General features: G+C 51.0%; 1 protein-coding gene across 1 annotated transcript in view; it reads left to right on the top strand.

The window, feature by feature from the left end:
• Positions 1-26929, top strand: part of LOC138368215 (zwei Ig domain protein zig-8-like) — a 462959-nt gene that overhangs the window by 386077 nt on the left and 49953 nt on the right. Inside the window, exon 5 of the mRNA XM_069330737.1 lies at positions 6036-6083. Coding sequence (XP_069186838.1) covers positions 6036-6083 — 48 coding nt within the window. The remainder of the gene's footprint in view (positions 1-6035; positions 6084-26929) is intronic.

The raw sequence follows: 26929 nt of genomic DNA, 5'->3' as shown, positions 1-26929 counted from the left end.
TGGGAGAGTGTGAGGTACTGTGGGAGGTACTGTGGGAGGGTGTGAGGTACTGTGGGAGAGTGGGAGGTACTGTGGGAGAGTGGCAGGTACTGTGGGAGAGTGGGAGGTACTGTGGGAGAGTGTGAGGTACTGTGGGAGAGTGGGAGGTACTGTGGGAGAGTGTGAAGTACTGTGGGAGAGTGTGAGGTACTGTGGGAGGGTGTGAGGTACTGTGGGAGAGTGTGAAGTACTGTGGGAGAGTGTGAAGTACTGTGGGAGAGTGTGAAGTACTGTGGGAGAGTGTGAAGTACTGTGGGAGGGTGTGAGGTACTGTGGGAGAGTGTGAAGTACTGTGGGAGGGTGTGAGGTACTGTGGGAGAGTGTGAAGTACTGTGGGAGAGTGTGAGGTACTGTGGGAGGTACTGTGGGAGGGTGGGAGGTACTGTGGGAGAGTGTGAAGAACTGTGGGAGAGTGTGAGGTACTGTGGGAGGGTGGGAGGTACTATGGGAGGGTGTGAGGTACTGTGGGAGGGTGTGAGGTACTGTGGGAGGGAGGGAGGTACTGTGGGAGGGTGTGAGGTACTGTGGGAGGGTGTGAGGTACTGTGGGAGGGTGGGAGGTACTGTGGGAGGGTGTGAGGTACTGTGGGAGGGTGTGAGGTACTGTGGGAGGGTGGGAGGTAATGTGTGAGGGTGGGAGGTACTGTGGGAGAGTGTGAGGTACTGTGGGAGGGTGTGAGGTACTGTGGGAGGGTGGGAGGTAATGTGTGAGGGTGGGAGGTACTGTGGGAGAGTGTGAGGTACTGTGGGAGGGTGGGAGGTACTGTGGGAGAGTGTGAGGTACTGTGGGAGAGTGTGAGGTACTGTGGGAGAGTGGGAGGTACTGTGGGAGAGTGGGAGGTACTGTGGGAGGGTGTGAGGTACTGTGGGAGGTACTGTGGGAGAGTGTGAGGTACTGTGGGAGAGTGTGAGGTACTGTGGGAGAGTGAGAGGTACTGTGGGAGGTACTGTGGGAGAGTGGGAGGTACTGTGGGACGGTGTGAGGTACTGTGGGAGGGTGTGAGGTACTGTGGGAGGGTGTGAGGTACTGTGGGAGAGTGTGAGGTACTGTGGGAGGGTGGGAGGTACTGTGGGAGAGAGAGAGGTACTGTGGGAGAGTGTGAGGTACTGTGGGAGGGTGGGAGGTACTGTGGGAGGTACTGTGGGAGAGTGTGAGGTACTGTGGGAGAGTGTGAGGTACTGTGGGAGGTACTGTGGGAGAGTGGGAGGTACTGTGGGAGGGTGTGAGGTACTGTGGGAGAGTGGGAGGTACTGTGGGAGAGTGGCAGGTACTGTGGGAGAGTGGGAGGTACTGTGGGAGAGTGTGAGGTACTGTGGGAGAGTGTGAGGTACTGTGGGAGAGTGTGAAGTACTGTGGGAGAGTGTGAGGTACTGTGGGAGGGTGTGAGGTACTGTGGGAGAGTGTGAAGTACTGTGGGAGAGTGTGAAGTACTGTGGGAGAGTGTGAAGTACTGTGGGAGAGTGTGAAGTACTGTGGGAGGGTGTGAGGTACTGTGGGAGAGTGTGAAGTACTGTGGGAGGGTGTGAGGTACTGTGGGAGAGTGTGAAGTACTGTGGGAGAGTGTGAGGTACTGTGGGAGGTACTGTGGGAGGGTGGGAGGTACTGTGGGAGAGTGTGAAGAACTGTGGGAGAGTGTGAGGTACTGTGGGAGGGTGGGAGGTACTGTGGGAGGGTGTGAGGTACTGTGGGAGGGTGTGAGGTACTGTGGGAGGGTGTGAGGTACTGTGGGAGGGTGTGAGGTACTGTGGGAGGGTGTGAGGTACTGTGGGAGGGTGGGAGGTACTGTGGGAGGGTGTGAGGTACTGTGGGAGGGTGGGAGGTACTGTGGGAGGGTGTGAGGTACTGTGGGAGGGTGTGAGGTACTGTGGGAGGGTGGGAGGTAATGTGTGAGGGTGGGAGGTACTGTGGGAGAGTGTGAGGTACTGTGGGAGGGTGTGAGGTACTGTGGGAGGGTGGGAGGTAATGTGTGAGGGTGGGAGGTACTGTGGGAGAGTGTGAGGTACTGTGGGAGGTACTGTGGGAGGGTGGGAGGTACTGTGGGAGAGTGTGAAGAACTGTGGGAGAGTGTGAGGTACTGTGGGAGGGTGGGAGGTACTGTGGGAGGGTGTGAGGTACTGTGGGAGGGTGTGAGGTACTGTGGGAGGGTGTGAGGTACTGTGGGAGGGTGTGAGGTACTGTGGGAGGGTGTGAGGTACTGTGGGAGGGTGGGAGGTACTGTGGGAGGGTGTGAGGTACTGTGGGAGGGTGGGAGGTACTGTGGGAGGGTGTGAGGTACTGTGGGAGGGTGTGAGGTACTGTGGGAGGGTGGGAGGTAATGTGTGAGGGTGGGAGGTACTGTGGGAGAGTGTGAGGTACTGTGGGAGGGTGTGAGGTACTGTGGGAGGGTGGGAGGTAATGTGGGAGGGTGGGAGGTACTGTGGGAGAGTGTGAGGTACTGTGGGAGGGTGGGAGGTACTGTGGGAGAGTGTGAGGTACTGTGGGAGAGTGTGAGGTACTGTGGGAGAGTGTGAGGTACTGTGGGAGAGTGTGAGGTACTGTGGGAGAGTGTGAAGTACTGTGGGAGAGTGTGAAGTACTGTGGGAGAGTGTGAGGTACTGTGGGAGGTACTGTGGGAGAGTGTGAGGTACTGTGGGAGAGTGGGAGGTACTGTGGGAGGGTGTGAGGTACTGTGTGAGAGTGGGAGGTACTGTGGGAGGGTGTGAGGTACTGTGGGAGAGTGTGAGGTACAGTGGGAGAGTGTGAGGTACTGTGGGAGAGTGTGAAGTACTGTGGGAGAGTGTGAGGTACTGTGGGAGGGTGGGAGGTACTGTGGGAGGGTGGGAGGTACTGTGGGAGAGTGTGAGGTACTGTGGGACGGTGTGAGGTACTGTGGGAGAGTGGGAGGTACTGTGGGAGGGTGTGAGGTACTGTGGGAGAGTGTGAGGTACAGTGGGAGAGTGTGAGGTACTGTGGGAGAGTGTGAGGTACTGTGGGAGGGTGTGAGGTACTGTGGGAGAGTGTGAGGTACAGTGGGAGAGTGTGAGGTACTGTGGGAGAGTGTGAAGTACTGTGGGAGAGTGTGAAGTACTGTGGGAGAGTGTGAGGTACTGTGGGAGAGTGTGAAGTACTGTGGGAGAGTGTGAAGTACTGTGGGAGAGTGTGAGGTACTGTGGGAGGTACTGTGGGAGAGTGTGAGGTACTGTGGGAGGTACTGTGGGAGAGTGTGAGGTACTGTGGGAGGTACTGTGGGAGAGTGTGAGGTACTGTGGGAGAGTGTGAGGTACTGTGGGAGGGTGTGAGGTACTGTGGGAGGGTGTGAGGTACTGTGGGAGAGTGTGATCGAGGTACTGGGGAGGGTGTGAGATACTGTGGGAGAGTGTGAGGTACTGTGGGAGAGTGTGAGGTACTGGGGGAGAGTGTGAGGTACTGGGGGAGGTTGTGAGATACTGTGGGAGAGTGTGAGGTACTGGGGGAGGGTGTGAGATACTGTGGGAGGGTGTGAGGTACTGTGGGAGAGTGTGAGGTACTGGGGGAGGGTGTGAGATACTGTGGGAGAGTGTGAGGTACTGGGGGAGGGTGTGAGATACTGTGGGAGAGTGTGAGATACTGTGGGAGGGTGTGAGGTACTGTGGGAGAGTGTGATCGAGGTTCTGGGGGAGGGTGTGAGATACTGTGGGAGAATGTGAAGTACTGTGGGAGGGTGTGATCGAGGTACTGTGGGGGGTGTGAGGTACTGTGGGAGGGTGGGAGGTACTGTGGGAGAGTGTGAGGTACTGTGGGAGAGTGTGAGGTACTGGGGGAGAGTGTGAGGTACTGGGGGAGGGTGTGAGATACTGTGGGAGAGTGTGAGGTACTGGGGGAGGGTGTGAGATACTGTGGGAGGGTGTGAGGTACTGTGGGAGAGTGTGAGGTACTGTGGGAGGGTGGGAGGTAATGTGTGAGGGTGGGAGGTACTGTGGGAGAGTGTGAGGTACTGTGGGAGGGTGGGAGGTACTGTGGGAGAGTGTGAGGTACTGTGGGAGAGTGTGAGGTACTGTGGGAGAGTGTGAGGTACTGTGGGAGAGTGTGAGGTACTGTGGGAGAGTGTGAAGTACTGTGGGAGAGTGTGAAGTACTGTGGGAGAGTGTGAGGTACTGTGGGAGGTACTGTGGGAGAGTGTGAGGTACTGTGGGAGAGTGGGAGGTACTGTGGGAGGGTGTGAGGTACTGTGGGAGAGTGGGAGGTACTGTGGGAGGGTGTGAGGTACTGTGGGAGAGTGTGAGGTACAGTGGGAGAGTGTGAGGTACTGTGGGAGAGTGTGAAGTACTGTGGGAGAGTGTGAGGTACTGTGGGAGGGTGGGAGGTACTGTGGGAGGGTGGGAGGTACTGTGGGAGAGTGTGAGGTACTGTGGGACGGTGTGAGGTACTGTGGGAGAGTGGGAGGTACTGTGGGAGGGTGTGAGGTACTGTGGGAGAGTGTGAGGTACAGTGGGAGAGTGTGAGGTACTGTGGGAGAGTGTGAGGTACTGTGGGAGGGTGTGAGGTACTGTGGGAGAGTGTGAGGTACAGTGGGAGAGTGTGAGGTACTGTGGGAGAGTGTGAAGTACTGTGGGAGAGTGTGAAGTACTGTGGGAGAGTGTGAGGTACTGTGGGAGAGTGTGAAGTACTGTGGGAGAGTGTGAAGTACTGTGGGAGAGTGTGAGGTACTGTGGGAGGTACTGTGGGAGAGTGTGAGGTACTGTGGGAGATACTGTGGGAGAGTGTGAGGTACTGTGGGAGGTACTGTGGGAGAGTGTGAGGTACTGTGGGAGGGTGTGAGGTACTGTGGGAGGGTGTGAGGTACTGTGGGAGAGTGTGATCGAGGTACTGGGGGAGGGTGTGAGATACTGTGGGAGAGTGTGAGGTACTGTGGGAGAGTGTGAGGTACTGGGGGAGAGTGTGAGGTACTGGGGGAGGGTGTGAGATACTGTGGGAGAGTGTGAGGTACTGGGGGAGGGTGTGAGATACTGTGGGAGGGTGTGAGGTACTGTGGGAGAGTGTGAGGTACTGGGGGAGGGTGTGAGATACTGTGGGAGAGTGTGAGGTACTGGGGGAGGGTGTGAGATACTGTGGGAGAGTGTGAGATACTGTGGGAGGGTGTGAGGTACTGTGGGAGAGTGTGATCGAGGTTCTGGGGGAGGGTGTGAGATACTGTGGGAGAATGTGAAGTACTGTGGGAAGGTGTGATCGAGGTACTGTGGGGGGTGTGAGGTACTGTGGGAGGGTGGGAGGTACTGTGGGAGAGTGTGAGGTACTGTGGGAGAGTGTGAGGTACTGGGGGAGAGTGTGAGGTACTGGGGGAGGGTGTGAGATACTGTGGGAGAGTGTGAGGTACTGGGGGAGGGTGTGAGATACTGTGGGAGGGTGTGAGGTACTGTGGGAGAGTGTGAGGTACTGGGGGAGGGTGTGAGATACTGTGGGAGAGTGTGAGGTACTGGGGGAGGGTGTGAGATACTGTGGGAGAGTGTGAGATACTGTGGGAGGGTGTGAGGTACTGTGGGAGAGTGTGATCGAGGTTCTGGGGGAGGGTGTGAGATACTGTGGGAGAATGTGAAGTACTGTGGGAAGGTGTGATCGAGGTACTGTGGGGGGTGTGAGGTACTGTGGGAGGGTGGGAGGTACTGTGGGAGAGTGAGAGATACTGAGGGAGAGTGTGAGGTACTGAGGGAGAGTGAGAGGTGCTGACGGAGAGTGTGAGGTACTATGGGAGAGTGTGAGGTACTGTGGGAGAGTGTGAAGTACTGTGGGAGGTACTGAGGGAGGGTGTAATTGAGGGTGGGAAGTACTTTGGCTTGGTGACTACCACCATGGGAGTGTGGGTGTGTGTGTATACATGAGTACATGTATGCGGGTGTGTGTGTATATATCTATAGCGACTAAATCTCTCAATAAATCTCTCCCATACACGCTGCAACATTGCAGGTAAAGAGACATAATCTGTATTGATTGTATATTCATCAATTGTTATAGAAACATATTTATGGTGTAATCTTTTCCAGACAAGAATATGGACGACCCGTTCTACCAGCTGGAGGCCTCTGACAATGGTGAGTATGTTACCCCCCTGTGTCCTGGCTCACCCTAGCTCACCTGTGTCCTAGCTCACCCTAGCTCACCTGTGTCCTAGCTCACCTGTGTCCTAGCTCACCCTTGCTCACCTGTGTCCTAACTCACCTGTGTCCTAGCTCACCCTTGCTCACCTGTGTCCTAACTCACCTGTGTCCTGGCTCACCCTAGCTCACCCTAGCTCACCTGTGTCCTAGCTCACCCTAGTTCACCTGTGTCCTGGCTCACCCTAGCTCACCTGTGTCCTAGCTCACCCTGGCTCACCCGTGTCCTAGCTCATCCTAGCTCACCCTAGCTCACCTGTGTCCTAGCTCACCTGTGTCCTAGCTCACCCTAGCTCACCTGTGTCCTAGCTCACCCTAGCTCACTTGTGTCCTAGCTCACCCTAGCTTACCTGTGTCCTAGCTCACTTATGTCCTAGCTTACCTGTGTCCTAGCTCACTTGTGTCCTAGCTCACCCTAGCTCACCTGTGTCCTAACTCACCTGTGTCCTAGCTCACCTGTGTCCTAACTCACCTGTGTCCTAGCTCACCTGTGTCCTAGCTCACCCTAGCTCACTTGTGTCCTAGCTCACCCTAGCTTACCTGTGTCCTAGCTCACTTATGTCCTAGCTTACCTGTGTCCTAGCTCACTTGTGTCCTTGCTCACCCTAGCTCACCTGTGTCCTAGCTCACCCTAGCTCACTTGTGTCCTAGCTCACCCTAGCTTACCTGTGTCCTAGCTCACTTATGTCCTAGCTTACCTGTGTCCTAGCTCACTTGTGTCCTAGCTCACCCTAGCTCACCTGTGTCCTAACTCACCCGTGTCCTAGCTCACCTGTGTCCTAACTCACCTGTGTCCTAGCTCACCTGTGTCCTAGCTCACCCTAGGTCACTTGTGTCCTAGCTCACCCTAGCTTACCTGTGTCCTAGCTCACTTATGTCCTAGCTTACCTGTGTCCTAGCTCACTTGTGTCCTTGCTCACCCTAGCTCACCTGTGTCCTGGCTCACCCTAGCTCACCAGTGTCCTAGCTCACCCTAGATTACCTGTGTCCTAGCTCACCCTGGCTCACCTGTGTCCTAGCTCACCCTAGCTCACCTGTGTCCTAGCTTACCCTAGATCACCAGTGTCCTAGCTCACCCTGGCTCACCTGTGTCCTAGCTCACCCTAGCTCACCTGTGTCCTAGCTCACATGTTTCATAACTCACCTGTGTCCTAGCTCCCCTGTGTCCTATCTCTCATGTGTCCTAACTCACCTGTGTCCTAGCTCACCTGTGTCCCAGCTCACCTGTGTCCTAACTCACTTGTGTCCTAGCTCACCTGTGTCCTAGCTCACCTGTGTCCTAGCTCACCTGTGTAATAGCTCACCTGTGTAATAGCTCATCTGTGTCCTAGCTCACCTGTGTCCGAGCTCACCTGTGTCCTAGCTCACATGTGTCCTAGCTCACCTGTGTCCTAGCTCACCCGTGTCCTAGCTCACCTGTGTCCTAACTCACCTGTGTCCTAGCTGATCCGTGTCCTTGGTCACCCGTGTCCTAGCTCATCTGTGTCCTAGCTCACCTGTGTCCTAGCTCACCTGTGTCCTAGCTGATCCGTGTCCTTGGTCACCCGTGTCCTAGCTCACCTGTGTCCTAGCTCACCTGTGTCCTAGCTCACCCGTGTCCTAGCTCACCCGTGTCCTAGTTCACCTGTGTCCTAGCTCACCCGTGTCCTAGCTCATCTGTGTCCTAGCTCATCTGTGTCCTAGCTCACCCGTGTCCTAGCTCATCTGTGTCCTAGCTCACCTGTGTCCTAGCTCACCCGTGTCCTAGCTCACCCGTGTCCTAGCTCTCATGTGTCCTAGCTTACCTGTGTCCCAGCTCACCTGTGGCCTAGCTCATCTGTGTCGTAGCTCAACTGTGTCCTAGCTCACCCGTGTCCTAGCTCACATGTGCCCTAGCTCACCTTAGCTCACCTGTGTCCTAGCTCACATGTGTCCCAGCTGACCTGTGTCCCAGCTCCCCCTGTGTCCTAGCTCACCTGTGTCCTAGCTCACCTGTGTCCTAGCTCACCTTTGTCCTAGCTCACCCGTGTCCTAGATCACCTGTGTCCTAGCTCACCTGTGTCTTAGCTCACCCGTGTCCTAGCTCACCCGTGTCCTAGCTCATCTGTGTCCTAGCTCACCTGTGTCCTAGCTCACATGTGTCCTAGCTCACCTGTGTCCTAGCTCATTTGTGTCCTAGCTCACCTGTTTCCTAACTCACCCTAGCTCATCTGTGTCCTAGCTCACCTGTGTCCTAGCTCACCTGTGTCCTAGCTCACCTGTGTCTTAGCTCACCTGTGTCCAAGCTCACCTGTGTCCTAGCTCATCTGTGTCCTAGCTCATCTGTGTCCTTGCTCACCTGTGTCCTAGCTCACCTGTGTCCTAGCTCACCTGTGTCCTAGCTCACCCGTGTCCTAGCTCACCCGTGTCCTAGCTCATCTGTGTCCTAGTTCACCTGTGTCCTAGCTCACCTGTGTCCTAGCTCACATGTGTCCTAGCTCACATGTGTCCCAGCTCACCTGTGTCCCAGCTCATTTGTGTCCCAGCTCACCGGTGTCCCAGCTCACCTGTGTCCAAGCTCACCTGTGTCCTAGCTCATCTGTGGCCTAGCTCACCTGTGTCCTAGCTCCTCTGTGTCCTAGCTCACCTGTGTCCTAGCTCACCTGTGGCCTAATTCACCTATGTCGGAGCTCACCTGTGTCCTAGCTAATCTGTGTCCTAGCTCACCTGTGTCCTAGCTCACCCGTGTCCTAGCTCACCTTTGTCCTAGCTCACCTGTGTCCTAGCTCACCCATGTCCTAGCTCACCCGTGTCCTAGCTCATCTGTGTCCTAGCTCACCTGTGTCCTAGCTCACCTGTGTCCTAGCTCACCTGTGTCCTAGCTCACCTGTGGCCTAGCTCATCTGTGTCCTAGCTCACCTGTGTCCTAGCTCACCCGTGGCCTAGCTCATCTGTGTCCTAGCTCACCCGTGTCCTAGCTCACCCGTGTCCTAGCTCACCTGTGTCCTAGCTCACCTGTGTCCTAGGTCATCTGTGTCCTAGCTCACCTGTTTCCTAACTCACCTTTCTCCTAGTTCAGCCGTGTCCTAGCTCACCTGTGTCCTAGATCACCTGTATCCTAGCTCCCCTGTGTCCTAGCTCACCCGTGTCCTAGCTCATCTGTGTCCTAGCTCACCCCTGTCCTAGCTCACCCGTGTCCTAGCTCACCTGTGTCCTAGCTTACCTGTGTCCTAGCTCACCCATGTCCAAGCTCACCCGTGTCCTAGCTCATCTGTGTCCTAGCTCACCTGTGTCCTAGCTCACCTGTGTCCTAGCTCACCTGTGTCCTAGCTCACCTGTGGCCTAGCTCATTTGTGTCCTAGCTCACCTGTGTCCTAGCTCACCCGTGGCCTAGCTCATCTGTGTCCTAGCTCAACTCTGTCCTAGCTCACCCGCTACCTAGCTCATCCTAGCTCATCTGTGTCGTAGCTCACCTGTGTCCTAGCTCACATGTGTCCTTGCTCACCTGTGTCCCAGCTCACCTGTGTCCCAGCTCATCTGTGTCCTAGCTCCCCTGTGTCTTAGCTCACCTGTGTCCTTGCTGATCTGTGTCCTAGCTCACCTGTGTCCTAGCTCATCTGTGTCCTAGCTCACCTGTGTCCTAGCTCACCCGTGTCTTAGCTCATCTGTGTCCTAGCTCACCCTAGCTCACCTGTGTCCTAGCTCACCCGTGTCCTAGCTCACCCTACCTCATCTGTGTCCTAGCTCACCCGTGTCCTAGCTCACCCTAACTCATCTGTGTCCTTGCTCATCTGTGTCCTAGCTCACCTGTGTCCTAGCTCACCCGCTTCCTAGCTCACCCTAACTCATCTGTGTCCTAGCTCACCTGTGTCCTAGCTCACCTGTGTCCTAGCTCACCTGTTTCCTAACTCACCTGTGTCCTAGCTCACCTTTGTCCTAGCTCACCTGTGTCCTACCTCACCTATGTCCTAGCTCACCCATGTCCTAGCTCATCTGTGTTCTAGCTCATCTGTGTTCTAGCTCACCTGTGTCCTAGCTCTCCAGTGTCCTAGCTCACCCGTGTCCTAGCTCACCTGTGTCCTAGCTCCCCCGAGTCCTAGCTCATCTGTGTCCTAGCTCATGTGTCCTTGCTCATCTGTGTCCTTGCTCATCTGTGTCCTAGCTCACCTGTGTCCTAGCTCCTCTGTGGCCTAGCTCACCTGTGTCCTAGCTCACCTGTGTCCTAGCTCATCTGTGTCCTAGCTCACCTGTGTCCTAGCTCACCCGTGTCCTAGCTCACCTGTGTCCTAGCTCACCTGTGTCCTAGCTCACCCATGTCCTAGCTCACCTGTGTCCTAGCTCACCTGTGTCCTAGCTCACCCATGTCCTAGCTCACCCGTGTCCTAGCTCATCTGTGTCCTAGCTCACCTGTGTCCTAGCTCACCTGTGTCCTAGCTCACCTGTGTCCTAGCTCACCTGTGGCCTAGCTCATCTGGGTCCTAGCTCACCCGTGTCCTAGCTCACCCGTGGCCTAGCTCATCTGTGTCCTAGCTCACCCGTGTCCTAGCTCACCCGTGTCCTAGTTCACCTGTGTCCTAGCTCACCTGTGTCCTAGGTCATCTGTGTCCTAGCTCACCTGTTTCCTAACTCACCTTTGTCCTAGCTCACCCGTGTCCTAGCTCACCTGTGTCCTAGCTCACCTGTGTCCTAGCTCACCTGTGTCCTAGCTCACCCGTGTCCTAGCTCATCTGTGTCCTAGCTCACCCGTGTCCTAGCTCACCCGTGTCCTAGCTCACCTGTGTCCTAGCTCACCTGTGTCCTAGCTCACCCATGTCCTAGCTCACCCATGTCCTAGCTCACCTGTGTCCTAGCTCACCTGTGTCCTAGCTCACCTGTGTCCTAGCTCACCTGTGGCCTAGCTCATCTGTGTCCTAGCTCACCTGTGTCCTAGCTCACCCGTGGCCTAGCTCATCTGTGTCCTAGCTCACCTGTGTCCTAGCTCACCCGCTTCCTAGCTCACCCTAGCTCATCTGTGTCGTAGCTCACCTGTGTCCTAGCTCACATGTGTCCTTGCTCACCTGTGTCCCAGCTCACCTGTGTCCCAGCTCACCTGTATCCTAGCTCATCTGTGTCCCAGCTCATCTGTGTCCTAGCTCACCTATGTCTTAGCTCACCTGTGTCCTTGCTCATTTGTGTCCTAGCTCACCTGTGTCCTAGCTCATCTGTGTCCTAGCTCACCTGTGTCCTAGCTCACCCGTGTCTTAGCTCATCTGTGTCCTAGCTCACCCTAGCTCACCTGTGTCCTAGCTCACCCGTGTCCTAGCTCACCCTACCTCATCTGTGTCCTAGCTCACCCGCTTCCTAGCTCACCGTAACTCATCTGTGTCCTAGCTCACCTGTGTCCTAGCTCAACTGTTTCCTAACTCACCTGTGTCCTAGCTCACCTTTGTCCTAGCTCACCTGTGTCCTAGCTCACCTGTGTCCTAGCTCACCCGTGTCCTAGCTCATCTGTGTCCTAGCTCACCCGTGTCCTAGCTCACCCGTGTCCTAGCTCACCTGTGTCCTAGCTCACCTGTGTCTTAGCTCACCTGTGTCCAAGCTCACCTGTGTCCTAGCTCATCTGTGTCCTAGCTCATCTGTGTCCTTGCTCACCTGTGTCCTAGCTCACCTGTGTCCTAGCTCACCTGTGTCCTAGCTCACCCGTGTCCTAGCTCACCCGTGTCCTAGCTCATCTGTGTCCTAGTTCACCTGTGTCCTAGCTCACCTGTGTCCTAGCTCACATGTGTCCTAGCTCACATGTGTCCCAGCTCACCTGTGTCCCAGCTCATTTGTGTCCCAGCTCACCGGTGTCCCAGTTCACCTGTGTCCAAGCTCACCTGTGTCCTAGCTCATCTGTGTCCTAGCTCACCTGTGTCCTAGCTCCTCTGTGTCCTAGCTCACCTGTGTCCTAGCTCACCTGTGGCCTAATTCACCTATGTCCGAGCTCACCTGTGTCCTAGCTAATCTGTGTCCTAGCTCACCTGTGTCCTAGCTCACCCGTGTCCTAGCTCACCTTTGTCCTAGCTCACCTGTGTCCTAGCTCACCCATGTCCTAGCTCACCCGTGTCCTAGCTCATCTGTGTCCTAGCTCACCTGTGTCCTAGCTCACCTGTGTCCTACCTCACCTGTGTCCTAGCTCACCTGTGGCCTAGCTCATCTGTGTCCTAGCTCACCTGTGTCCTAGCTCACCCGTGGCCTAGCTCATCTGTGTCCTAGCTCACCCGTGTCCTAGCTCACCCGTGTCCTAGCTCACCTGTGTCCTAGCTCACCTGTGTCCTAGGTCATCTGTGTCCTAGCTCACCTGTTTCCTAACTCACCTTTCTCCTAGTTCAGCCGTGTCCTAGCTCACCTGTGTCCTAGATCACCTGTATCCTAGCTCCCCTGTGTCCTAGCTCACCCGTGTCCTAGCTCATCTGTGTCCTAGCTCACCCGTGTCCTAGCTCACCCGTGTCCTAGCTCACCTGTGTCCTAGCTTACCTGTATCCTAGCTCACCCATGTCCAAGCTCACCCGTGTCCTAGCTCATCTGTGTCCTAGCTCACCTGTGTCCTAGCTCACCTGTGTCCTAGCTCACCTGTGTCCTAGCTCACCTGTGGCCTAGCTCATTTGTGTCCTAGCTCACCTGTGTCCTAGCTCACCCGTGGCCTAGCTCATCTGTGTCCTAGCTCAACTCTGTCCTAGCTCACCCGCTACCTAGCTCATCCTAGCTCGTCTGTGTCGTAGCTCACCTGTGTCCTAGCTCACATGTGTCCTTGCTCACCTGTGTCCCAGCTCACCTGTGTCCCAGCTCATCTGTGTCCTAGCTCCCCTGTGTCTTAGCTCACCTGTGTCCTTGCTGATCTGTGTCCTAGCTCACCTGTGTCCTAGCTCATCTGTGTCCTAGCTCACCTGTGTCCTAGCTCACCCGTGTCTTAGCTCATCTGTGTCCTAGCTCACCCTGGCTCACCTGTGTCCTAGCTCACCCGTGTCCTAGCTCACCCTACCTCATCTGTGTCCTAGCTCACCCGTGTCCTAGCTCACCCTAACTCATCTGTGTCCTTGCTCATCTGTGTCCTAGCTCACCTGTGTCCTAGCTCACCCGCTTCCTAGCTCACCCTAACTCATCTGTGTCCTAGCTCACCTGTGTCCTAGCTCACCTGTGTCCTAGCTCACCTGTTTCCTAACTCACCTGTGTCCTAGCTCACCTTTGTCCTAGCTCACCTGTGTCCTACCTCACCTATGTCCTAGCTCACCCATGTCCTAGCTCATCTGTGTTCTAGCTCATCTGTGTTCTAGCTCACCTGTGTCCTAGCTCTCCAGTGTCCTAGCTCACCCGTGTCCTAGCTCACCTGTGTCCTAGCTCCCCCGAGTCCTAGCTCATCTGTGTCCTAGCTCATGTGTCCTTGCTCATCTGTGTCCTAGCTCATCTGTGTCCTAGCTCACCTGTGTCCTAGCTCCTCTGTGGCCTAGCTCACCTGTGTCCTAGCTCACCTGTGTCCTAGCTCATCTGTGTCCTAGCTCACCTGTGTCCTAGCTCACCCGTGTCCTAGCTCACCTGTGTCCTAGCTCACCTGTGTCCTAGCTCACCCATGTCCTAGCTCACCTGTGTCCTAGCTCACCTGTGTCCTAGCTCACCCATGTCCTAGCTCACCCGTGTCCTAGCTCATCTGTGTCCTAGCTCACCTGTGTCCTAGCTCACCTGTGTCCTAGCTCACCTGTGTCCTAGCTCACCTGTGGCCTAGCTCATCTGGGTCCTAGCTCACCCGTGTCCTAGCTCACCCGTGGCCTAGCTCATCTGTGTCCTAGCTCACCCGTGTCCTAGCTCACCCGTGTCCTAGTTCACCTGTGTCCTAGCTCACCTGTGTCCTAGGTCATCTGTGTCCTAGCTCACCTGTTTCCTAACTCACCTTTGTCCTAGCTCACCCGTGTCCTAGCTCACCTGTGTCCTAGCTCACCTGTGTCCTAGCTCACCTGTGTCCTAGCTCACCCGTGTCCTAGCTCATCTGTGTCCTAGCTCACCCGTGTCCTAGCTCACCCGTGTCCTAGCTCACCTGTGTCCTAGCTCACCTGTGTCCTAGCTCACCCATGTCCTAGCTCACCCGTGTCCTAGCTCACCTGTGTCCTAGCTCACCTGTGTCCTAGCTCACCTGTGTCCTAGCTCACCTGTGGCCTAGCTCATCTGTGTCCTAGCTCACCTGTGTCCTAGCTCACCCGTGGCCTAGCTCATCTGTGTCCTAGCTCACCTGTGTCCTAGCTCACCCGCTTCCTAGCTCACCCTAGCTCATCTGTGTCGTAGCTCACCTGTGTCCTAGCTCACATGTGTCCTTGCTCACCTGTGTCCCAGCTCACCTGTATCCTAGCTCATCTGTGTCCCAGCTCATCTGTGTCCTAGCTCACCTATGTCTTAGCTCACCTGTGTCCTTGCTCATTTGTGTCCTAGCTCACCTGTGTCCTAGCTCATCTGTGTCCTAGCTCACCTGTGTCCTAGCTCACCCGTGTCTTAGCTCATCTGTGTCCTAGCTCACCCTAGCTCACCTGTGTCCTAGCTCACCCGTGTCCTAGCTCACCCTACCTCATCTGTGTCCTAGCTCACCCGCTTCCTAGCTCACCCTAACTCATCTGTGTCCTAGCTCACCTGTGTCCTAGCTCAACTGTTTCCTAACTCACCTGTGTCCTAGCTCACCTTTGTCCTAGCTCACCTGTGTCCTAGCTCACCTGTGTCCTAGCTCACCCGTGTCCTAGCTCATCTGTGTCCTAGCTCACCCGTGTCCTAGCTCACCCGTGTCCTAGCTCACCTGTGTCCTAGCTCACCTGTGTCCTAGCTCACCCATGTCCTAGCTCACCCGTGTCCTAGCTCACCTGTGTCCTAGCTCACCTGTGTCCTAGCTCACCTGTGTCCTAGCTCACCTGTGGCCTAGCTCATCTGTGTCCTAGCTCACCTGTGTCCTAGCTCACCCGTGGCCTAGCTCATCTGTGTCCTAGCTCACCTGTGTCCTAGCTCACCCGCTTCCTAGCTCACCCTAGCTCATCTGTGTCGTAGCTCACCTGTGTCCTAGCTCACATGTGTCCTTGCTCACCTGTGTCCCAGCTCACCTGTGTCCCAGCTCACCTGTATCCTAGCTCTTCTGTGTCCCAGCTCATCTGTGTCCTAGCTCACCTATGTCTTAGCTCACCTGTGTCCTTGCTCATTTGTGTCCTAGCTCACCTGTGTCCTAGCTCATCTGTGTCCTAGCTCACCTGTGTCCTAGCTCACCCGTGTCTTAGCTCATCTGTGTCCTAGCTCACCCTAGCTCACCTGTGTCCTAGCTCACCCGTGTCCTAGCTCACCCTACCTCATCTGTGTCCTAGCTCACCCGCTTCCTAGCTCACCCTAACTCATCTGTGTCCTAGCTCACCTGTGTCCTAGCTCACCTGTTTCCTAACTCACCTGTGTCCTAGCTCACCTTTGTCCTAGCTCACCTGTGTCCTACCTCACCTATGTCCTAGCTCACCCGTGTCCTAGCTCATCTGTGTTCTAGCTCATCTGTGTTCTAGCTCACCTGTGTCCTAGCTCACCCGTGTTCTAGCTCACCCGTGTCCTAGCTCCCCCGAGTCCTAGCTCATCTGTGTCCTAGCTCATGTGTCCTTGCTCACCTGTGTCCTAGCTCAGCCGTGTCCTAGCTCACCTGTGTCCTAGCTCCCCCGAGTCCTAGCTCATCTGTGTCCTAGCTCATGTGTCCTTGCTCACCTGTGTCCTAGCTCACCTGTGTCCTACCTCACCTGTGTCCTAGCTCACCTGTGTCCTAGCTCACCTGTGTCCTAGCTCATCTGTGTCGTAGCTCACCTGTGTCCTAGCTCACCTGTGTCCTAGCTCACCTGTGTCCTAGCTCATCTGTGTCCTAGCTCATCTGTGTCCTAGCTAATCTATGGCTCAACTCACTCACCTGTGTGTGTGTGTACTCACCTAGTTGTACTCACCTAGTTGTGTCTGCAGGATCGAGCATTGACTCTTGGATCCCGCCTTTCGAGCATTGGTTGTTTACAGCAATGACTCCTGTCCCATTTCCCTATCATACCTGGTTTTAAAATTATGAATAGTATTTGCTTCCACACCTGTTCCTGAAGTGCATTCCATTTTCCCACTACTCTCACGCTAAAGGAAAACTTCCTAACATCTCTGTGACTCATTTGAGTTTCAAGCTTCCATGCATGTCCCCTCGTTCTGTTACTATTCCGTGTAAACATTTCGTCTATGTCCACTCTGTCAATCCCTATGAGTATCTTATACGTTCCTATCATGTCCCCCCTCTCCCTTCTTCTTTCTAGTGTCGTAAGGCACAGTTCCCTCAGGCGCTCCTCATACCCCATCCCTCGTAGCTCTGGGACGAGTCTCGTTGCAAACCTCTGAACCTTTTCCAGTTTCATTATATTCTTCTTCAGATGGGGACTCCATGATGAGGCGGCATACTCTAAGACTGGCCTCACGTAGGCAGTGTAAAGCGCCCTAAATGCCTCTTTACTTAGGTTTCTGAATGATGTTCTAACTTTTGCCAGTGTAGAGTACGCTGCTGTCGTTATCCTATTTATATGTGCCTCAGGAGATAGATTAGGTGTTACGTCCACCCCCAGGTCTCTTTAGCGCGTCGTCACAGGTAGGCTGTTCCCCTTCATTGTGTACTGTCCCTTTGGTCTCCTATCTCCTAGTCCCATTTCCATAACTTTACATTTGCTCATGTTGAATTCCAGTAGCCATTTCTCTGACCATCTCTGCAACCTGTTCAGGTCCTCTTGGAGGATCCTGCAATCCTCATCTGTCACAACTCTTCTCATCAACTTTGCATCATCCGCAAACATCGACATGTAGGACTCTAAGCCTGTAAACATGTCGTTAACATATGCAAGAAATAGAATTGGTCACAGCACAGATCCTTGTGGTACTCCACTTGTTACCGTTCGCCAGTCCGACTTCTCGCCCCTTACCGTAAACTCTTTGGCTCCTTCCTGTTAGGTAGTTTCTTATCCATGCTAGGACCTTTCCTCCCACCCCCGCCTGCCTCTCGAGCTTGAACAGCAGTCTCATGTGCGGTACTGTATCAAAGGCTTTTTGGCAGTCCAGAAATATGCAGTCTGCCCAACCAACTCTGTCCTGTCTTATCCTTGCTATTTTATCATAGAATTCCAGAAGGTTTGTTAGGCATGATTTCCCTGTCCAGAACCCATGTTGATGTTTGTTCACAAACCTAATGTTCTCCAGGTGTGCAACCAGTCGTAGCCTAATTATTCTTTCCAGTATTTTACAGGGGATGCTTGTCAGTGATACAGGTCTATAGTTAAGTGCCTCCTCCCTATCACCTTTCTTGAAGATCGGCATGACATTTGCCTTCTTCCAGCAACTGGGCAATTCTCCCGACATAAGTGACTCATTAAAGATCATTGCCAGAGGCACGCTGAGGGCCTGCGCTGCTTCTTTTAGTATCCACGGTGATACTTTGTCTGGTCCAACTGCTTTAGTTGCATCTAGAGTTGTCAACTGTTTCATTACCTCCTCTGCTGTCACCTCTATATCTGATAGTCTTTCATCTAGGGTAACCCCTTCCAACAATGGGAGCTGCTCAGGCTCGGTAGTGAACATTCCATGGAAACTGGCATTCAGTGCCTCGCAGATTTCCTTGTCACTTTCAGTATATGCCCCCTCTGTCTTCCTTAGTCTTGTCACTTGGTCGTTCACCGACATTTTTCTTCTTATATGACTGTGTAGTAACTTAGGTTGTTTTTTCGCTTTGATTGCAATATCGTTCTCATAGTCCCTTTCCGATGTTCGTCTTATGTTAATGTAATCGTTCCTAGCTCTGTTGTATCTGATCCTGTTGTCCTCTGTCCTTTGTCTTCTGTACTTCCTCCACTCCCGCCTGCTGGCCATTTTTGCTTCCTGACACTGTCTATTAAACCATGGGTTATTATATTCCTTCTTATTTTTTCCCTTTACTGTTGGTATAAATCTCTCTTCGGCCTCCTGGCATTTCTGTATGACTAGGTCCATCATATCTTGGACAGTTTTTCCTCTAATTTCTTCCTCAGACTGCACTTCACCCAGATAGTCCCTTATCCTCTTATAGTCCCCTTCCTGTAGTCAACTCTCCTTTCCCAGATCTCTTGTCCCATGGTCATAAGTTTGAATTCCATCATGTAGTCAAAGACTAGGACACAATGGTCACTGGCCCCTAGAGGTATTTCATGCTCTACATTCTCGATATCTTCTACGTTCTGGGTGAAAATCAGGTCTAATAGGCTCGGTGCATCTCCTCCTCTTTCCCTTGTGTCTTCCTTCACATGTTGTGTTAGAAAATTCCTGTCTATAACATCTACTAATTTTGCTCCCCACGTTTCGTCCCCTCCATGGGGATTCCTGGATTCCCAATTTATCTCTCCATGATTTAGGTCCCCCATGATCAGCAGCTTCGCTCTCAATCTGTGGGGTAGTGTTGCTGCCTTCTGCAGTTCATCTATACATGCCTTGTTGTTGTCATCATACTGCTGCCTGGGTCTTCTACTGTTTGATGGGGGATTGTAGATTACCAAGATCACAATCTTCCTCCCATCTACTGTCAGAGTTCCATGTATGAAGCTTGTGCACTCATTGGTAACTCGATTTCCCAGGTCTTCAAACTTCCATTTCCGCTTTATTAGGAGTGCCACTCCCCCTCCCTGTCTCCGTGTCCTCTCTTTTCGTATCACCTGGTACCCTTCAGGAAAGATTGCATCTGAGATCATGTCATTAATTTTAGTTTCCACAATTGCAACTATGTCAGGATCTGCTTCACTCACTCTTTCTTTTATCTCTTCTGCTTTATTAGATACCCCATCAGCATTGGTGTACCAAACCTTGAGATTCTTCATGGAAACTCTTGTACCAGAGTTCTCCCTTTCTCTGGGGGTCTGGGGGAATCTGGGGGGTGTCTGGGGGGTGACTGGGGGCGGGGGGGATCTGGGGGGTGTCTGGGGGATGACTGGGGGCGGGGAGGATCCGGGGGATGTCCGGGGGGATCCGCGGGGTGTCTGGGGGATTCCGGGGGGTGTATGGGGGGTGAAAGAGGTCAGAGGGGTGCTTGGGGGGCTAAAGGGGGCTGGGCTTCTAAGAAGGTAGGTAGGAGGGTCTGGGGTAGGGCCTGGGTAGGTAGGTCTGGAGTAGGAAGGGCATACTGGGTCTGAAGATTAGGGAGGGCATAGAGGGGTTGGGAGATAGCGTAAGGTTGGGAGTCAGATAGAGGTTGAGAGGTTGAGAGAGGTTGCGTGTGTGTGTGTGTGTGTGTGTGTGTGTGTGTGTGTGTGTGTGTGTGTGTGTGTGTGTGTGTGTGTGTGTGTGTGTGTGTACTTACCTATTTGTGCTTGCGGGGGGTTGAGCTCTGGCTCTTTGGTCACGCCTCTCTACCGTCAATCAACAGGTGTTCAAATTCCTGAGCTTACTGGGCTCTGTCATATCTACATTTGAAACTCTATGGAGTCAGCCTCCACCACATCACTGCCTAATGCATTCCACCTGTTAACTACTCTGACACTGATAAAGTTCTTTCTAACGTCCCTGTGGCTCATTTGGGTACTCAGTTTCCACCTGTGTCCCCTTGTTTGCGTAACACCAGTGTTAAACAGTTTATCTTTATCTACTATGTCAATTCCTCTGATAATTTTGTAGGTAGTGATCATGTCTCCACTTACTTTTCTGTCTTCCAGTGTCGTGAGGTGCATTTTCCGCAGCCTTTCCTCGTAACTAATGCCTCTTAGTTCTGGTACTAGTCTAGTGGCATACCTCTGAACTTTTTCAAGCTTCTTCTTGTGCTTGACAAGGTACGGGCTCCATGCTGGGGCCGCATACTCCTGGATTGGGGTTACATATGTGGTGTACAAGGTTCTGAATTATTCCTTACACAGGTTCCTGAAGGCTGTTCTGATGTTAGCCAGCCTCGCATATCCCGCAGACGTTATTCTGTTTATGTGGGCTTCAGGAGACAGATTTGGTGTGATATCAACTCCTAGATCTTTCTTTGTGTCCGTTTTATAAAGTACTTCATCTCCTATTCTGTATCCTGTGTCTGACCTGTTTCCACCGCCTAGTTTCATTACTTACATTTACTGGGGTTGAACTTTAATAGCCATTTGTTGGACCATTCATTCAGTCTGTCTTCTTGAAGCCTCATACTGTCTTCCTCTGTTTTATTCCTCTTCATAATTTTTGCATCATCAGCAAACAATGAAAGGAACGATTCTATACCCTCTGGAAGATCATTTACATATATCAGAAACAGTATAGGTCCAAGGGCTGACCCCTGCGGGACTCCACTGGTGACGTCTCGCCAATCTGAGACCTCACCCCTCACAGTGACTCGCTGTCTTCTATTGCTTAGGTACTTTCTTATCCAATGGAGTACCTTCCCTTTCACTCCAGCCTGCATCTCCAACTTTCGCACTAGCCTTTTGTGTGGTACTGTGTCAAAGGCTTTCTGGCAATTAAAAAATATGCAGTCTGCCCATCCCTCTCTTTCTTGCCTGAGTTTTGTTGCCTGGTCGTAGAATTCAGTTAATCCTGTGAGGCAGGACCTGCCATCCCTGAATCCATGTTGATGCTGTGTTACAAAGTTTTTTCGCTCCAGGTGCTCCACTAGCTTTCTTCGCACAATCTTCTCCATCAGCTTGCATGGTATGCAAGTTAGGAACACTGGCCTGTAGTTCAGTGCCTCTTGCCTATCCCCCTGTGTTATGGGACAAACAATCTTCGTCCACATGGTCTTTATTCCCCGCCAGTAACAACACCAAAACATTATCAGGTACATGAAGTATTATTAACAAGATCATAAACAAAAGAGCATCTGCTCCAAACATGCTACCTCCAACATCTGTAGTACTCAATCCCAACATTCCTCCCCTTTTAAATAAACTATATCCCTACAGGTTAAGTCTATCAGGCGGTCGTATGACTCTTCCTGATTTTCTCAACTGGAAGTCCTGACCTGTTACTTCTGGGAAACATTCTTCTGAATTACTCCTTGTAGAGTCCATAGGGTTAACTGTATCCCCATTACCCTCTACTGCCCCTTGCTCTGCCTCCCGGTCTCCTGCAGGTGCTGCTATCCCTTCATTATAAGGATGGATATCACTAGTTGCCCCACCCCCACCTGAAGGGTCTTCAAAATTCCCTGTGAACCTTGGCATGAGCTGATCGGCATGCCTTTTCCAATTAATGTTCCCAAAACTCTGCACTTGCACAGTGAAGTTCCTACGGCCCAGGACCTCCCTAATTTTCCCTTCCACCCAGGGCTTTCCACTTCCAAAATTCCTTGCATATACTGCATCCCCTTCATTAAACAACAATTCCTCTCCCTGAGCCAACTGACTGGCCAAGCTTGTTACCGATTTCTCTTTATCGGGATCTGTCTTTACTGCTTCCATGTGCACTTTAAAGTGTCTATTAAACATTAATTCAGAAGGAGATTTACCAGTAGTAGAATGAACAGTTTTCCTTTGATTATATAAAAATCTACAAAGCCTTGTATTAATAGTACCTCCCGTAAACCTCTTTAACCCTTCTTTCAAGGATCTCACTGCTCTCTCTGCTAGACTATTTGAAGAAGGATTATAGGGGGCAGGTGTTACATGTTTAATACCATTTTTCCGAAAAAAATCCTCCATTTCCACAGAAAAAAAATAAGGAGCATTGTCTGAGACAATTATGTCTGGCAATCCAAAATTACAAAATGTTTTCCTTAGTAATTCACAAGTTACAGAAGATGTGGTGGAATTACACACATGCACATCCAGAAATTTGGTGTATGAATCCACCACCACTAGGTAATATTTATTATCCATAGGTCCCGCATAATCTACATGAAGTCTAGACCAGGGTTTTCCAGTGCATGGCCAAGAAAGTACTGGGGCCTGGGGTTTCTGATAATTCTTAAAGCAAATATGACAATTTTTTGTTACCTCAGCAATATCCTGGTCTATTTTTGGCCACCAAACCCAACTTCTAGCTTCTGCTTTCATAGCATTTATGCCATTATGGCCTACATGCAGCTGTTCCAAAATCTTACATCTCAGTTCCCCAGGCACCACCACTCTATTCCTATACAAGAGTACATCCTGGTGAATACTAAGGTCAGCCTTCACTGCAGCATACTCTGACAATAACAAATTATCATTCCAACCATATTTGACATTTTAACAACAACAGACTTAATTTAGGATCTCTACCAGTTGCCTTCCTAATAGTCTGGAATGAAATATCCTCAAAAGACATAGATTCCACCAGGTTAACATACTCCACTGGAATACTGGAATTTAATTCTTCTGTCACAGGCAATTTACTTAATGCATCAGCTACTACATTATCCTTGCCTGGCTTAAACTCTAAATCATTCTCAAACTGCGAGAGTAGTAATGCCCATCTTTGAATTCTAGCATTGGCATTAACTGGAATCTGCTTACCTCTGCCAAACAATCCTAGCAGGGGTTTATGATCTGTTCTAGCAAGAAATTTCCTCCCCAGCAGATAATACCTCAGTTTTTTTACAGCATATACCAAAGCTAAGGCTTCTTTATCTAACTGAGAATAATTCTGTTCCGCAGGAGATAATTTCTTGCTAGCAAAATATACTACTTTATCCTGACCATCTACTTCCTGTAATAATACACAACCCACTCCTACTGGGGAAGCATCTACCTCCAGTTTTAACGGGAGTCTACCTGTAAAATTAGTGAGCACTGGAGAATTGATCAATTCCTGCTTAATATTCCTGAATGCATTTTCCTCTCTTGCTGCCCACTTAAATCTAGCCCCTTTTTTCAACAATTCATACAAGGGTGCTAATTTTGTTGAAAAGTTCTTCACGAACTTACAAAAATATGTAACCATCCCAACAAAAGACTGTACTTCCCCAACTGATGTTGGGGCTGGGGCATCTATTATAGCCGCTACATTTTTATGAGAAGGAGTAAAGCCCTTACCTGAAATATAGTACCCCAGATATTCAATGGCCTTGGTCTTCAACATTGTTTTTCCCTTATTAATCTTCACATTGTGCTTTTGCAAAAGATTAAAAACTTGTTCTAATCTAGCATCATGCACTTCCTCATTCTCCCCACATACAATAATGTCATCTAAAAAACTAGCCACACCTTCAATGTTAACTAACAACTGGGACATGAATCTCTGAAAAATGGCTGGAGACGAGGAGAGTCCAAAAGGAAGTCTTTTATACTTAAATAACCCCTTGTGGGTATTAATCACTAACAATTTCTGGCTCTCCTCCTCTACAGGAATTTGCAAGTAAGCATCTTTCAGGTCAATCTTAGAAAAAATTGCTCCCTTGCAGACCACTGACAACAACTCTTCTATCTTAGGTAAAGGGTACTTCTCACAGTGTATGCGGTTGTTCAGTTCCTTGAAGTCTGCACAGATTCTCAAGGATTTCCGATCTGCCTTCAACACTGGTACAATTGGGGCTGCCCACTCACTATGTGTAATTGGCTCGTAAGATGCCTTCTGCCACATGCTTTTCCAGGGCTGATTCTACCAATTGCTTGCAATGAAACGGCACTGTTCTTTCCTTGAAAAATTTAGGTGAAGCCCCACTTTTCAGGTGAATTTTTGCCACCATGCTATTAATTGGCTTATCTGCCTCCACTGAATATTTGTCTAACATTTGTTCGGCACTTTTAATTGTTTTAACTATTGACAATTCATCTAGGCCCGCCAAGAAAATTCCCACTTTTTCCATGAGATCTTTACCACATAGGCTAGGATTATGGGAATCCACTCATAAAAATCCTGGACAATTTCTTTTCCATTATAACCTACTTTTGCCGACACCTTGCCATAGACCTTAATCGGTACATTATCATAAGCACTTATTGATTTTTTACCTGGTTTTACATTCAATTGCAAGGTATCTGCCCAATCTCTAGACAATGTTGACACTGCAGCACCAGTGTCCAGTTCCAAGGGAACTAACTTCCCATTAATTACAAAATTCACCACTTGTGACTTCACTGAACATACCTTTTCTTTCACCGAATATAGTCGGTTTTCCTCACCTGCAGCTTCTTCAGACTGGTTACCTTCCTCTACTGCCTTGACCACAGTACCACTACCTCTTCTTCCTGCATTCCCTGGTCGTCTCCTCTCCCAGGCCTTGTTGTTCCTGATCAGATATTCCCTACACACTCTCTGCAAGTGTCCCTCCTTGTTACAAAAGTTGCATATATATGCACGAAACTTGCACTTGCTACTTATGTGCTTGTATCCACAGTGTGTACATCTGGTCTGGCTCTGTACGACCATAATTTCCTGAGTAGAAGTCTTACTTCCAAAAGCCCTTTCCAGGTTCAATATCTTCTCGAGCACTGTCCATGAAGTCATCGATTGTAGATCCAAATTTTCTGCCACCAGGTTAGGGAAATAATTCTCCTTTTCCACTGTCATGAACAACTGGTCCCTAACCCTGCTGTCCAACTGTGCTCCGAAGTTGCAGTGGTTAGCCAAAGCCCTCAATTCCGCAAATAAATCCTGTACGGATTCCTGCTGCTTTTTCGTCCTCTTCTGGAAATCCATCAAACTCCTGTGATATGATGGTTTCACCACATACTGACGTTTAAGCAAAGCAATCAAGTCTACATAGGTCTTCGTGTGCGGAAGCTCAGGTGCACACAAATTTCCGAGAACACTATATGCTTCAGAACCCAGTGAAACTAAGAGTACCGCTTTCTTGTTGGCGTCCTCCTTAATCTCCCGGTACTGAAAGTTTGCTTCCAGCAGGCTGAGCCACAGGTCCAACGAGATCTTGGCAGTGTTTAACGGCTCGATTGACATGGTAGCCATGGCCACGGTGTAGCACACTCCACTGTTATATGCGAAGCGTCCACTCGTCCACACGACGTACCCTGCTCACTCTTGATCCTCACACCACGTCTCGTACCCAGGCTCTCTGCCAGCGATGTTTAATCCTCGTCGCCACTGTTATGATTTTGGTCAGACAAACAATCTTCGTCCACATGGTTTTTATTCCCCGCCAGTAACAACAACAAAACAATTATCAGGTACATGAAGTATTATTAACAAGATCAAAAACAAAAGAGCATCTGCTCCAAACATGCTACCTCCAACATCTGTAGTACTCAATCCCAACACCCTGCTTGTATATCGAGACTACATTACCCGTCTTCCAAATTTTTGGCAGTTCCCCCTGTTGCCAGTGATTTGTTATACACTATGGAAAGTGGCAGGCACAGTTCTTCTGCTCTTTCCTTCAGTACCAATGGGGAGATTCCATTTGGGCCTTTGGCCTTTGTCACATCCAACTCTAGCAAAAGCTTCCTTACATCCCCACTGGTAATCTCAAACTCTTCTAGTGTTGCCTGATTAACTATTCCCTCTACACAACTCCACGGCCCTTGTGGATTTCTTCTATTCCCTCTATTATCTCTGGAACTCCTCATTGCTCTAATGTGAAAACCTCCTGGAATTTCTTATTCAGTTCCTCACACACTTCCTTGTCGTTTGTAGTGAATCAGTCTGCCCCTATCCTCAATTTCATTACCTGTTCCTTTACTGTTGTTGACCAGACCACACACTAGAAGTTGAAGGGACGACGACGTTTCGGTCCGTCCTGGACCATTCTCAAGTCGATTTGTGATGAGGAGGTAGGGACAGGCAATAAATAGGCAAGAGAGAGCTGAGGAGGAAAGTAAGGTGTAGGGGATAGTAGTAATAATGAAAACTGCAGAAGGCCTATTGGCCCATACGAGGCAGCTCCCATTATAACCACCGAAGGAGATAGTAATAGGAATAAGAAGAGGATAGCAAGGGAGCGTAGGAGAAGACAATGAACAGAAAAAGGGAGAAGAGAGAAAGAAAAGGAAAGAGAAAGAAAGATAAATGGAAGGGGTAAGCTTATGTTAAGTCACGTTTTTTAGAAAGATTAGAGCATTTGAGTATATACTGTGAAAGGGAAGAGTCCACAGAGTAAAGAGTAAACACTTACATGTTTACTGTTGTTTTTCTCCTGATGTGGCTGTGCAGCAATTCAGGTCGAGTCTTTGCCTTGCTTGCGATGTCATTTTCGTATTACCCTTCTGCCTCTCTTCTCAACCTGACAATCATTTCTATCGCTCTGGTATTTCTCTGCTCTCAAGAGTCCTGTTATTCCTATAGTTTCTCCATGCCCTTTTACTTTGCCGCTAAGCTAGCCTACATCTCTGGTTAAACCATGGGTTTCTCATCTGCATTTCGTTGTTTTCCTTTTGGACTGGGACCAACTTGTCTGCTGCCTCCTTACACTTCTGCGTGATGTAGTCCATCATGTCTTGGGCCGGGTTTCCCCTGAGCTCTGTTTCCCATGTTATATCTGTTAGGAATTTTCTTATCTCCTCATAGTTTCCCTTTCGGAATGCCAGCCTTCCTTTTCGGAATGCCAGAGGTTCCCTGACTTGCTGGCTTAAGACGTTTCTTGTCTCTACCTCCAATAGTTTAGCTCTCCACGTATCCTCACCTCCATGCAGTTCCTCGTTCTCCCAGTCGATCCTTCCCTGATTGAAGTCCTGTACGATAAGCAGATGGGATCTATTTCTACAAGCAACAGGGGCTACCCTCTCAATTATAGTGTTAACTGCCATGTTGTTGTTGTCATACTCTTGCCTGGGTCTTCTGTCATTGGGTGGAGAGTTATATATCACTGCTACTACTATTCTTCGTCCTCCCATCATCTTGGTGCCTGTTATGTAGTCTCTGAATCCCTTGCAGCCCGGGATAACCATCTCCTTGAAACTCCATTCCTTTCTTATTTGTAGGGCCACTCTGCCTCC

This window comes from Procambarus clarkii, chromosome 3, assembly GCF_040958095.1.
Source record: "Procambarus clarkii isolate CNS0578487 chromosome 3, FALCON_Pclarkii_2.0, whole genome shotgun sequence".
In the NCBI taxonomy this organism is placed as follows: Eukaryota; Metazoa; Arthropoda; class Malacostraca; order Decapoda; family Cambaridae; genus Procambarus; species Procambarus clarkii.
Note: the sequence above shows the minus strand (reverse complement) of the source record. Positions and strands in the feature narration are given on the sequence as shown.